The sequence below is a fragment of the Cryptotermes secundus genome, unplaced genomic scaffold (genome assembly GCF_002891405.2).
Source record: "Cryptotermes secundus unplaced genomic scaffold, Csec_1.0 scaffold1171, whole genome shotgun sequence".
NCBI classification, from domain to species: domain Eukaryota; kingdom Metazoa; phylum Arthropoda; class Insecta; order Blattodea; family Kalotermitidae; genus Cryptotermes; species Cryptotermes secundus.
This window is the reverse complement of record NW_019743669.1, coordinates 139557-154478: the sequence shown is the minus strand read 5'-3', so window position 1 is coordinate 154478 and position 14922 is coordinate 139557. Positions and strand designations below refer to the sequence as shown.

Here is a 14922-nt window from a genome sequence, read left to right as displayed (position 1 = left end):
ACAAGGATGCTGTTTATCACCAATGTTGTTCAACTTTTACAGCGAATGCCTTACCAAGGAAGCTCTGGATGGGCTCGGTGACTTCAAAGTAGGAGGGCAAATTATTCAAACTGTGAAATATGCAGATGACCTTGTGTTAATGGCTAAGGAAGAAACTGTGCTACAGGGCATGATTGATAGACTAATTGAAATTGGAAGGTGCTATGGCATGGAAATGAATGTGGAGAAAACAAAAGTAATGAAAATTTCGAGACAACCAACCCCAGTCACAATAAAGATAGACCAAAAACAACTGGAGAGAGTGAAATGTTTTAAATATTTGGGTAGCCTGCTAACAGATGATGGAAGGTGTACTTGTGAAATTAAATCCAGGATTGCCATGGCAAAAGCTGCATTTAGCAAGAAGAAGAATCTTTTTACCAGCAAATTGGACTTAAATTTGAGGAAGAAACTAGTGAAATGCTACATTTGGAGCATAGCTCTGTATGGGGCTGAAACATGGACACTTAGGGCAGTAGATCAGAAACATCTGGAAAGTTATGAAATGTGGTGTTGGAGAAGGATGGAGAAGATCAGTTGGACCGATTATGTGAGAAATGAAGGGTGTTAATTAGAGTCAGTGAGCAGAGGAATATACTACACGAAATAAGAAAACGGAATGCTAATTGGATTGGTCATGTTTTACGCAGAAACTGCCTTCTAAAAGAAGTTATTGAAGGAAAGATAGAGGGGCGGATAGGAGTGACAAGAAGACGAGGAAGAAGACGTAAGAAGATGCTAGATGACCACCTTGGGGACAGAAGAGGATACTGTCATTTGAAGGAGAAAGCTCTAGATCGCATTAAGTGGAGGAATTGTTTTGGAAGAGACTGTGGACCTGTCATCTGACAGATTACTGATGATGATGATCTGCTCAATGTATATACAGGCTTCAACCTCCGCATCATGTAACTGAATCTCACCTTTGTGTACATATCTTGCATTTCAACTGGCTTTTAATTTCATCATCTTCCAAACAATGTTTCATTGTCATTGTATGATAAAATGAAATTACAATATTCAAATTCATTGTGAACTCACAGAAAACTGCATGCACTCTGTATCTCAGCTGTGATGCAAGAATTTGTTTGCAACCATTGAAAGGGCAATTTTCTCTTACAGCTGCAATGGCAGGGCTTGGCACTGAATTAAGAAAAAATGACTATACCCTGTAGCCTTTCTTGAAAGGTCCTGTTTTCACTTTTCTGTCCTTTAGTCAAAAGACTGGGATATCTGAAGGGTGTAACAAAGACTTGAAACTTGTCAGCAGAGATCCAAATGATTTTATTGCTGCCAGAGAATGGGAAAATATTTCAAGTTACAAGCAGGAGTGTTTTTATAATGCAGAACTACTATGTGAAGAAGTGGGAAACTATTTTTACAGTACGCGTTATAATTACAAGAAAAACAAACTAAAAGTAGTTTATAACATCTTGTCTACATATTTTCAAATCTCACGTTATAATATGTGATAGTGTGTTCTTTGCTGATAAAGTAAGTAAAGTAAAGCTATCCCTGTACCAGGCTGTGAAGGCCCATAGGGTTGTGAGATGCTGAGGGTCCCACATTACATAGATAATCGGCTCAAAGTTGGCGGTAAGGTTGTCAGCCTTATGTGCCGGCCGCACTTTATTCCCCAGGAAAATTATTTAATTAATTCCTGGTACTCATTTCTGTTAGAGGCTGTGTAAACCCTAGGGCTTTGTGTGGCTGGAAGGATTAGGTCAACTGGAAAAAATCCAATGACCTCAATGGGACTTGAACCCGCGACCTTCCGGCTTGTAGCATAGCCCCTCAACCAACTACGCTACTGCATGCCCCCTCTTTGCTGATAAAAACAAAGTTAATTCCATTCATTTATCATAAAAGTTGTATTAGATATAGCATTTTTAAGTACAATACAAGCGCCCTAACAGGAATTGGCATTTAAACACCCACCAGCAGCGGGCATTTAAATAAACTCTGGCCAGCTCAAGCTACCACTATTTCAGAAGTCTGGCATTAGAGGTTATATTGATATGTCTAATATAAAAAAATTTGTGAAATACAACTTTGTCTATAACTTTCAATTATGTATAATAAAATATGGCACCAAGGTTTAAATAATAATACAAGTACAGCAATATTTTTTTTCCTTTGGAGTGTTTACCATGGGGATATGAATAATAATTAAGCATTCTCATTGTCATTAGCATTTACTGAACTGAAGAATTAAAAATGTCCGTAAATTTTCATAATCTCTCATTTGCTTGCTCCCCACCACCCACAGATATAACAGTAAATTTTTACTTGCTTCAGTCTTCATTCTGACTACTGAATTCCTATTATCTCAGACCTGACAAGACCCTGAACCTCTGTGATTAGCTTTATGGCAATACTGATTAGAGGGAAAAGTATTTAATAAATTCTCATCATATTGAAGCTGCATGGTACAGTATTTTGCCCACACACTTCAACTTGCAATAACTGACACCAAGAAAGAACTAACATGAATCAACTACATGCAAAGGACCAAACAAACAGTCAGACATTACTGACACTGCACTGTCACTTGTGTCAGGCTTTGAAACCTTCAGCATCAGCTGATATAAATTTCTGCAAATGGTAGAAACAGCTGATTCCAACAACTCACCAAGGTGTCTCACCAATCATGGACATCACAGTAGTGCTGCTTGGTTCTGGGATGACAGGTGGTTCAAACAAAGGGACTTCAGTTTCTCCATATAGCATTTCATCTTCATCATCAACCTCCCTAATGAAAAACAATGAAACACACTCCTTACTCCTTACTTAATGGGTTTCCCCTTTCTATTAGAACCCAATGATTTAAAACAGCAACACATAGATTCTTTCTCCTTGGCCATATAATTTAAAACCTTATTTTCCCATCATTAATTCTGATGCTAAAGCCTTCTTGCATAACCACTGTATGTAGAAAAGAAGAAAACAAAGAAGGAATATGAGCAGTAGTGATTAAATGGGAATCTCAGAGACGTGGAAAAAAGAAATAATCTTAAACGTAAAGATGAAGTAGTTCCTGTGCTTAAGCACTCTCACATGGGAGTGGAGGTCAAGTTTCAAGCATTCTTAACTTCAGCACTGCAAAGAGGTGAGTGGTTGACTTTATGCTCCAGTCAGAGGCAAAGCTCTATGGAAAAAGGTGATGGTACCTACTGGATAGAAGACTGTGTGCATTCAGCACTGGTCTGGATGCAGTGGCAGGGAGAAAAGAATCCTTGCTCCTACCTGAAACAGAACCTCAATCATTCAACCCATAGTAAGCCACTTTAACCAAGAGAAGTTATGCTAGGAAACAATGTACACATTGCAGCTAGTTAATATTACTATGGGAAAATAAGTATGGAAGTAAGTGTATCAAACAGGGGAAAATCTTGTGTCAACTGAACATAATTCCTTTAAACATCTTAGTAGACATGACTGCCTTGCCCAATAGATACACAGTATTGGAATTCTTAATTCATCAAACTGTGGCTGTGCAACATGGGCAAGGAAATGGGTGAAAATCTCTTTCTAAAGTGTAAGCTCTTAGCAATAATAATGAGGTTCTAGGCGTTGTCCTACAGTTTACATATTGTAATCAGATATCACTACACTGAAAGACAATTAAAACTAGAAATAGCAGTAATGTATATAAATAACAATAACAATAAAAGTGATGAACAATACAAACAACTTGAGATGAACTGCGTGAGAGAGATATAATCTTTAAAGAAAATAACACTATACTCTACTGTTGTTTTCCACCTACCATGGAAAATATTAGTATGTGAAGGACAATGTTCTTACTTACCTCCTTAAGCTCTCTTCTGACTTAATATCCTTTTTGGATTTGAGCTCAACTTCATCTTCAGGGAGGCTGGTGGAGAACAGTCCACTCACATCCCGGTAAGCACACAATGTGATGATGTATGGTCTCTAGGGGCAACATCATACAATGGTGATACCACTCAACAGGAAACCTTGAACTCTATTACAAGTATCAGGGGGCATGCAGTAGCATAGTGGGTTGAGGCACTATGCTACAAGCTAGAAAGTCATAGATTCAATTCCTGATGAGGTTACTGGATTCTTCAATTGACCTAATCCTTCCAGCCACACTGTGGCCCTGGGGTTGACTCAACGTCTAACAAAAATGAGTACCACACGAATCTTCCTTGTAGGTAAAAGGCAGCCAGTGCATAAGGTTGACAACCTCACCACCATGTGACCCAACTGTCTGGAAAATGTTGAAACTTTGACATCTCACAACCCTACAGGACTCCACGGCCTGTTCCAGGGATAGCTTTACCTTTTCTTTTTATAAGTACATGGTGTATCCAAAATTTCCCAAAATATATTAATAAAAACTATTACGTCTTACCTGGATCTTATCCTGCACCATCATCTTCAAAGTAGTCCCCTTGGGAGTGCATACACTGATCCCAGCGTTTCTGCCACTTTTGAAATGCATCCTGGAAGTCTTACTTTGTTAGGGTGTTTAGTACCGTCTGCGTTTCTGCTTGAATTTCCTCAACTGTCTAAATCTTCGACCCTTCAACTTGATTTTCATCTTGGAGAAGAGAAAGAAGTCGCATGGAGCTAAGTCTGGCGAGTACGGTTGGTGGGGAACAACTGCAATCTTGTTTTTAGCCAAAAATTCCTGCACAATGTAAGCCGTATGCAGTTGTGCGTTGTCATGGTGGAGTACCAAGTTGTTCGTGCGCCACTTCTCTGGACGTTTTCTCCTCATGTCCTCCCTCAAACGCCTTAGAACATCGCGATAGATTGACTATCTCTCCAGGAGGGATGAACTCCTTATGATCAATCCCGTCAATATAAAAAAGAAAAACAGATCAACATGGACTTAATGTTGCTCTTGACTTGTGGAGCTGTTTTTGGCCGAGGTGAAGAAGGGCTCTTCCATTGCAACGATTGCTGCTTACTTTCAGGGTCATAGCCATAAACCCAACTTTTGTCACCAGTGACAACCTTCGAAAGAAAGTTTGGTTCCACTTGAAGCTGTTGTTGAAATTCCCTGCAGATTTCAAAGCAATGTTGCGTCTGTTCATTTTGCAGCAGTTGTGGCACAAACTTTGCCGCAATCCTCCTCATGTTCAGTTCCTCTGACAAAATTCGTTGACATAACTTAGTCCCAAGGTGTTACAGAGGTCTTGGATGGTCAGTCTACAATCTTGCAGTATCAGATCCCTAACTCTCGTGACATTTTCTGGTGTGGTGCCAGTTGATGGCCATCCCGAACGATCGTCATTATCAGTCAATGTTCGGCCATTTTGAAACACTTATACCAGTCGTAGGGGCACGCAGTAGTGTAGTTGGTTGAGGCACTATGCTACAAGATGGAAGGTCGCTGGTTCAAATCCCAATGAGGTCACTGGATTTCTTTCAATTGACCTAATCCTTCTGGCCGCACTATGGCCCTGGGGTCGACTCAGCCTCTAACAAGAATGAGTACCAGGAATTAAGTAAATAATTTTCCTGGGGAGTAAAGTGCGGCCAGCTCGTAAGGCTGACAACCTTACTGCCATCTGTGAGCTGATTTTCTAGATAATGTGGACCCTCAGCGTCTCACAGCCCTATGGGCCTTCACGGCCTGTTACAGGGATAGCTTTGCTTATACCAGTCATAAATTTGTGTCTGGCCTAAACTGTTGTCACCAAAAACTTCCTTCAACATTTGGTGCATTTCTGCAGCGGTTTTCCCAAGTTTAAAACAAAACTTTATACAGACATCGCAAAACCGCAAACTCACGGAAACACAATGGAAATACATTCACCAGCCATAAACCCAACCACTCAACTCGACGCCACTTGCCACACTGATTCAAGAAGGGTGTGTGGGGAGACACCTAGTGGTATTTTGATGTACCCATAACCATTTGAGAGCAAAATTCAAATTTCAGGAACTTTTTGATAGCACCATGTATTAGGGGCAAAAGGCTGTAAACATAGGCAAATTTGGTGAGAATGGAGAGAGTACAGATCTCTTATTACGAACAGTAGTAACTGATCTCAGAATACATCTGCTTGGGTTTCATGCTGAACACATCTTACTAAGCAATAAGGTATGTTCATTAAGTAACATCTGAGGGTGGGTTACATCTGTACTTAATATATTGTGACATGTCTAGAGTAACCACGAAGACAGACTCTTAATAAACAGTCGGTTGCTAAGTTACACAACAGTAAGGAAACGGTGTTTCTCTGAGCTGAGCTGAGCCGAAGCACGCTGGTTGCTATGCAGCAATAAACAACTCTCGGCAGCATTGCCTAGCAATGCCTGTAAAGACAGCAATTACGCAACAGGGAAGTGAAGTGCGTTTTCCGCTGTCCGGCTGAAGGTTTATAAGAGAACTAGAATTACCAGAGTAAAACCAGTCAGTTGCATTCTAGCATTCGCCAGAGTGAGTTGAAGTCCACTGTTGTATCGAGTGAATGAAAATGACTACAGGAGAAGTATTTGTGAAACTGAGATGGCAGTAACTGTGAAACTGTGAATCGTATAAGTGTACGAGCAAATGTGGAATAAATTTGCTATATTCAATATAGTGTGAAATTATTTGTCGCGTTACAGACCCAACACGTGACAATTTGGTGTCAGAAGTGTTCATGAACTTAAACATGCCTCAGTTTAAGATGAATTGTTGAATTCATAAGTATATCGAGTGTTATCCTGCCAAAAAGATAATGGAGAAGATATGCAGCGAATAACTGAAATGCTGGCGAAGGCAGAGGACAATAGGAAAGCCAACAAGGAAGAAATGGAGGCCATTAGAAAGGCCGAAAAGGAAGAAATGGAGGCCAACAGGAAGAAAGACAAAGATGTCATGGCAAAATTAGATGCCAACCAAGAGAAGGCAGAGATCGGACACAAGGAATTGCTGGCCAGATTGGAGGATGACAGACAGGCTGACCGAAGGGAAATGAAGGAAATGAGGAGGAGATGATGGACGTCAACCAAACCAGAACATATTTCAGCTTAAGGAGCTTATGGAAAGAATTGAAAAAACACAAAGGGAACTACAGTCAGTGGAAGTGTCCCTCTGCATGTGGATAAACAAACTCCAGAAAACCTGACAAAAAACTATAATGAAACCCGTGCAGCAACTGACATAGCCAAATGCGAGTTCCAAGCCCGGTTGGATGAGACGAGACAGACGAGGGCCGAGAGGGGAAACACATCAATGGTCGTAGCGGGCACAGCTCAGCCACCGATTTTCAACAGGAATTCAATGTGGAGCATGTTCTGGCTACAATTCGAGACCATAGCGGAACATAACCAATGTTCGGACAGGGAAAAATCAACATACCTGATCACCACTCTGAAGGGCCGGGCGGCAAAAGTGCTACCTGGCATCCGACAAATACAGCTTATGAGGATACCCTTCAGGCACAAGAGGACCGTTTTGGGGACCAACACTTTGCAGCTGCTTACCACTGCCCATTAAGAGCAAGGACATAGAAACCTTGAGAATCCCTGCAAGACTTTACCATGGCCATTGAACTGCTTGCCCGTCATGCCTACCCCAATCTACCTGCAGACCACAAAGAAAGAGAAGCAGGAAAAGCTTTCGCATATGGAATATGAGACGCTGACATAAAGATACAGCTACTAAAAGGAGGGCAGAAGACGGAAAAAAGAGGCCCTCCAACAAGCACTTGAGCTGCAGGTGGTACTGGTAGCAGCCAGACCTCACAAAGATAGCACCAAGACATACTGGAAGCTTCAACTGTCCCCCACCCAACAAAGAGATGCACAACAGTCAAGATGCTGGGACTGTGGAGAGCCGGGGCACTTTGAGAGCAATTGCCACTATGGAAGAGGAACAGGAAATAGAGAGCACAGGAACCGAAAAGACAGACGACCAAGAAATAAGCGAGAATAGCCGGGGAGATCAGAGTGGCGACCTGGTAACAACAGAGAAACAAGCTTGAGAAACTGGCAGGAAACGAGCAAAAGTCGGAGGTGAGGGGTGGGCGCCAGAATATGCACTAAGGCCCCCACACTATGCACTCACCGACATCACAGAAAAAGCCAACACCAGTCTGGTCACCCAGGGATGGGTCGGTGATAAGCCGTGCCAGGTGACAGTGGACACTGGAGCATACATCATGGTAGTAAGACCATATATCACCACCGGATGGCCTGAAAGACAGATTTCACGCTGCAGGCCATGTCTGGAGGATCCCTACCAATCCTGAAAGAAGTTCTGTTGAACCTTACCCTGGGGCGCTGACTGCTTACAATGTGGGTTTTCGTTGCGAACATCACCGATGAGCTCATCTTGGGACTGGACATACTGCGCGCCTATGATGTCTGTGGACATAGGGCATCAAACTCTGTGTCTGGCGGAAGAAGTATCATTATAGAGTCGAGGGGCAGGACCCCGTACTTCCAGCTTAGTAGTGGCAAAGGACCAGGTGATACCCGCACAGAGTGAGGGAATAATGATGGCTAGAATGGAGAATCATCTGGGAGTAGAAAATGGTCTAGCAGAACGAAGCCCGCAGGCCCATCTGCCTGATGGAGTCTACGTAGCCTGGACCCTAGTTCAGGACTCTCAGGAAGTACCAGTGAGGGTCATGAATGCTACCCATAGGGATAAAAAGCTCATGAGAGGACCTCCTCTGGCGAACTGTGAGCCAGTAACACTGGTAACTTTGCCCGATGTGGGGCAGCCACCAGCACCAGGCCTAAAACCGAAATTAGCGGACGTGACCACAGCAGCCAAGCCACACCTAAACACCATAGAATTTCAAGAGTTGGAGGAACTTGTGGCCAAGTACGCGGATATCTTTGTGAGGGACAATGAAGATTATGAAGGACAAACAAAGTATATCACTGCATAGACACGGGAGATGCCAAACCAATTCGACAGCCACCAAGGAGAGTACCCCTGGCAAAACAAGCAGAAGTAAAAGAAATGCTTGACAACATGCAAGGACAGGGGGTTATAGAAGAATCGGAGAGCCCTTGGTTGTCCCCGGTCGTTTTGGTCAGGAAAAAGAATGGGGAACTCTGCTTCTGTGTGGACTACAGGAAGCTGAACGATGTCGCCAAGAAAGATTGCTTTCCACTACCCCAGATAGATGACACCCTGGACACGCTGGCCGGAGCCAAATGGTTTTCCACTCTCAATCTAAAGAATGGCTATTGGCGAGTCGATGTTCACCCAGACGACAAAGAGAAAACAGCATTTTCAACAGGTGAAGGGTTATGGCAGTTCACAGTCATGCCCCTTGGCCTCTGCAATGCTCCAGCAACCTTTGAGAGACTAATGGAAACAGTCCTATGAGGTCTCACATACAATTCATGCCTTGTGTATTTGGACGTGATCGTAATAGGCTGCACATTCCAGGAGCACATGCTCAACTTACGGAAAGTGTTTGAGAGGTTCAGAGAAGCCCATCTGAAACTTAACCCGGAAAAGTGGCAACTTTTGCAGAAAGAAGTCAGGTACCTCGGGCATATTGTATCACTGACGGTATATCCACCAACCCGGAAAAAATTGAAAGCCGTGCGAGAATGGCCGACCAAAAAAGGATAAATATGAAATTAGAAGCTTTCTGGGTCTATGCCCATATTACAGGTGATTTATCTCAGGTTTTTCCAACATTGCAAAACCACTAACTAGACTAACGGAAGAGAAACAAACATTCCAGTGGACTCCACAAGTAGAGGCCGCTTTTCATACACTAAAGGGAGCCCTATGTGCTGCCCCTATTCTTGCCTACGCACAGCCAGGAGAAAAATTCATCGTGGACACAGTTGCAAGTAACGTCAGAATTGGAGGAGTACTCTCTTAAATACAGGACGGACAAGAGTGTGTCATAGGCTACTACAGCAAGACGCTAAACAAAGCAGAGAGAAACTACTGCGTCACCCGACGAGAGCTACTTGCCATAGTGAGGAGGCTGGAACATTTCCACAACAAGTGCCTGTATGGACAACAGTACCATCTGCGAACAGACCATTCTGCGCTTACCTGGCTCATGAGTTTCAAGAACTTAGAAGGACTAACTGCGCGCTGGATACAGTGCCTACAAGAGTACAACTTTAGTTCGGAGCAACGTCAAGGCCGGAAACATAACAACACCGACGCCCTTTCTATACGACCCTGCCAAGAGCAATGTGCGCACTGCCACAAAGTTGAGACACGGGCAGATGTAAAGCAAATACGTGCTACTGGAAAAACTGCATGCTGGATACAGTGCCTACAAGAGTACAACTTTAGTTCGGAGCATCATCAAGGCCGGAAACATAACACCAACGACTCCCTTTCTAGATGACCCTGCCAAGAGCAATGTGCACACTGCCACAAAGTTGAGACATGGGCAGATGTAAAGCAAATACGCGCTACTGGAAACCTACCAGCAGCCGGCTGGGACCCGGTTACCCTAAGAGAGGAACAGCTAAATGACCCCGACATAGGGCCTATTCTACAGGAAATAGAAACCGGATGACCGGAATGGCAAGATATTGCAGATCGGAGTCCCATGTACAAAAACTACCGGGCTCAATGGAAACTGCTCGCTGTGAGAAATCTCATATTAGAGCACAACTGGGAATCCGCCAAAGGAAGATGTCAAGTAGTCCAGATAATTATTCATTGGAGCAGGGTGAAGGACGTTCTGAGCAAACTACATGGTGGACCATCAGGAGGTGTTAATAAAACCCTGAATAAGGTTCGGCAGAGATTCTACTGGCTCCAAGCAAGAGCCGATATTGAGAAATGGTGCCGACGGTGTGACACATGTGCAGCCAGTTGGGGACCGCAGACCAGGAATCGTAGGCAAATGCATCAGTATAATGTTGGGGCTCCTTTCGAGAGAATAGCCATTGATATCACAGGGCCCTTCCCACGAAGGGGAAGGGCATGTCATGCTACAAATAACGCTACAGTATGTTACAACACATCAGAGTGCAGACGCTGCAAATGAGAAACAAGTGATAAGTACAAAAGTAAGTGAAGATCTTGTAAAGTACTATGGTTTTCTGGGTTATAACACCATGTAATCTGATAAGTAGTTTCCAGCATTTTGAAGGAGTATACTGCTTCCATCGTCTGGCATACCATATTATACAGTGTCTCAATCAAGAATCTCATGGTAAGAATTTCCACTATTTCCACTACTGAGGACATACACTGGCAACAGTTCACGCCACGTGAGGAACTCCATGGAATTTGTCCACACATTGGACTCTCTCCATGTTGATCCCCACGACATAATGGTCAGTTTCGATGTAGTGTCACTCTTCACCAGGGTGCCTATAAAAGATACGATGGGTCTTCTGGGACAACATTTCGAAGAAAACATCTTGAGACTCTTCCGCCATGTCCTGACCACCTCATATTTCACCTTCAACGGCCAGTTCTATGAACAAACCGATGGCGTGGCGATGGGCTCGCCACTCTCTCCGGTCATCTCTAACCTCTATATGGAGGACTTCGAGGAGAGGGCACTTGACTTGGCCCCACACAAGCCCCGCTGCTGGTTTCGCTACGTGGACGACACCTTTGCCATCTGGTCACACGGTCCCGACAAGCTCCAGGACTTCCTGAACCACATAAATAGTATCAACCAGTGCATCCAGTTCACAATGGAAACTGAAACTGAAGGCCACCTCCCCTTCCTGGATATAGATATTTACAGGAGACCCGACGGTTCCCTGGGCCATAGAGTGTACCGCAAATCCACACATACTAACCTGTACCTTAACGCTGCATCCCACCACCACCCTTCCAACAAGCAAGCTGCACTTTCAACATTGGTGCACAGGGCTAGAGCACTGTGTGATCAAGACAGCCTACATGCGGAGTTGGTGCTCCTGAAGGATGTATTCAAGAGGAACGGATACAACAACCGGCAGATCTACAGAGTTCTCAACCGTCGGCCCAACATCAGCCGGCCTGAAGACAAACCGGGCTCTGTCGCCTTCCTTCCCTATGTCGGGACAATATTCAGCCGTATCAGCAGAGTGCTGTCCCGACACAACATCAAAGCAGTGGGTCTGCCTCCATACAAATTATCCAATTTCCTCCGGCCGGTTAAAGACAGCCTGGGCCTAAGGACACCGGGTGTATACAGTATCCCATGCGAGTGCGGGAAGGTCTATATTGGGCAGACAGGCCGCTCCGTGGACATGAGGTTGAAGGAGCATCAGCGGCACATCCATCTCGAACAACCGGACAAGTCGGCCGTAGCTGAACACAGCATCGATCTGGGACACCGAATTCAGCTTCAGAATACCTCCACCTCGCCACCAAGACCCGCTATATGGATCGCATTATTAGGGAGGCTACTGAGATTCAACTGCATCCAGGAAATATGAACAGAGAGGGGGGGTTTTGTCTCAGCAAGTTCTTGGAAACCTCTCATCTGTTCTCTTAAAAAACCCCCACTGGGATATGACACCAGATCCAGGCCACACAGGCCATGACCAACCAACATAACAACCCCAACCCCTCAGCTCACGGTTGATGCCCAGCCTTCAACTTGCCATTCTCTCCCCTACATAAAAACCCTGCTTGTCCCAGCTCCCTTCCCCTACCCCTCCCACACTACTGCTTTCACTTGTATACTTGCCCTTCCCCCTTCTTCCTCACTGCACTCACATAGGTGGGTATTTTTCCAGTCTGCTTCTACCGGTTCTCACGGTCTCTTTGCCTGCAGATTTCTTATATATTTTTCTTCTACCCTGAAGATGGAGGCGATACGTTCCTCCGAAACGTCGGTTAACACCACATATACACGGTGCAAAATCCCAGAAGACTGCTTTCTTCATAGTCACCGCCGTGAAAGCCTCAAATCTTACAATTTCCACTATATTGGGAATGTCAGATCTCATATTAAGTATATTCACAACTGTAGCGAACCCAGATAATTGTCTGCATTTACAGAATTAAGTTGTATTTGTATGCAGGTATATCCCTGGTGTGTCAACTGCCAAATATTACAGGATTTCTATACAGAATATGAATGCAGTGATGAATTTTGGAGACAGTTTGCCCAGTTACCATACAAACCACATTGCTAATTTATAGAAATATGAATTATTGATTTCCTGACCTCCAAATTATAAGTTCTGACAAACTAAGTTTTGGAAGGGCTTTTGGGCGTACAAATCCAGTGTCTGTATCTAGTCTATAAGAATGTTAAATTTGTAGCTTTCAAAAACATAGCACACACAGTATTTCCTTGTTAAATTGGAAAAAAATTCCCAACACTTGATTCCTTTAAATGAGGCATACATAAATTATATGCTATGTATATGCTATATATTATATGTCCATAGAAGTGACTCTTCTGGATTGCAAACACGTTACAATACTGTTGCAGGTTAGTGACTAGACATGGGGTGTGGACTGACAGTTGGATTTACTGGACTCTTATAACTCGTAACTACAGTTAGCTGTAACAGTTTCACAGATCTGTGCACTCTACAGATCACTGTACTGCACCACACATAGTCTTTTATGCCTTTACCAGTCATTGCCTGGTAATGTCTCCCAACAATAGATACTCCACTGCTTCCATGCTCTCATCTCAAAGTCAAAGTGAAAGTTATGTTATGGCTGACGATCAGTTTGCCAGACTGTCATGGTGTCAAGCTCCATCTTTGGCACAAGACCAGATTTTTGTTACTGTCAGACAGCTGCAGGTTTGTTGATGTGGTGTGCCCTATCTGATGACAGGACAGATCTGTTGTTTACAACTGCTGCCGGTCACTGCCATTGCAGTCATTCTTGGATTTGAGTACTGCACGACTCATGACCATATTTTACTGTCTCAAATGCAAGATTCCCCCAGCCTGGAGTGGTAGGTTCCAAAATTTATCCCCAGGAACAGGGTGGCCCAGTTATAACCCTGAGCACTGGGTTCCCTTTTCACTGCCTCCTATGACTCTCAGGGCTATGGTGGAAGTATTTCAGCTCACCTCCACATAGGAAACTGCTGGCTGAGTTCTCCTTAACTTCAGCACAGAGAGCTTCTTTAATACTAGTCACCATTTTAAAGTACAAAAACAAAACAACACAAAGGTTCTAAGTGACGGAAGCACAGTGACATGAAACAGATGCAGAACACAGTGAATGAAAAGATGGAATTTGTGCACATTAAGTGGTTTAGACAGGAAAAATGAGATGGAATACTGATTGCTGGAAAATAATCAATGCAAATGCCGTAATTTCAAGCCATGCCTAAAGATCAAGAATGTTCAGTGTTCTGAAGGATAGCTTAAGCCTCAAAGTAAGAAAAAGTAACTGTGTGAATCCAGCCTGTAATACTGTGTAAATATTGTTACGCGTTTTGTGTGTCATGCGACAAATCTCGAATCTTTATTGTGCTTCACTTATACAATCACAAGCTTTACAATTATTATTACTTGCAGTATCACAATTACTGCTGCCACTATATCTCGGCGAATACTATACTATATTATATTTAAGCATCCTGTTGCACTCCATAAGATAAATGATATAATGATACAAACTCCGTCTCAAGTGCAAACAATATATTTTGTGTCTTTGATCTTGCTCCCCTACACTACATGTTTCGGCCTCAGACGACCATCATCAGGTGTATAACACTCACGTCGCTGTCACACTGCACCCAGCTCAAAATTTAACATTTAAAAACACTTTCCTTGTTATTATCAATTTCTTCTTCGTTGATAACTGTCTGGTTTGTAGATTATTTTATTTTACACACGTTAATTTTGACTTCGTTGTAATAGCACTATAATAAAATCTTTAGTTCTAATTTTAAAAACCTTTAAAATTCTTTCCTAAATTTTAAATTTTAAAATTGTTAGGGTTATTCGCCCTATGTTTAAAGTGCTGCGGCGGCTAGTTCTTGTTACCAC

At 43.3% G+C, this 14922-nt stretch overlaps 1 protein-coding gene across 6 annotated transcripts in view; it reads right to left on the bottom strand.

Moving 5' to 3' along the window:
• The window catches only part of LOC111874242 (cleavage and polyadenylation specificity factor subunit 1), a 150656-nt gene that overhangs the window by 75917 nt on the left and 59817 nt on the right, over window positions 1-14922 (bottom strand). For all 6 annotated transcript variants that reach the window (XM_023869575.2, XM_023869574.2, XM_023869573.2 and 3 more), the window contains 2 exons: window positions 3851-3975; window positions 2672-2791 (listed from right to left, as the gene is read on the bottom strand). In XM_023869575.2, the coding sequence (XP_023725343.1) occupies window positions 2672-2791; window positions 3851-3975 (245 nt within the window). The remainder of the gene's footprint in view (window positions 1-2671; window positions 2792-3850; window positions 3976-14922) is intronic.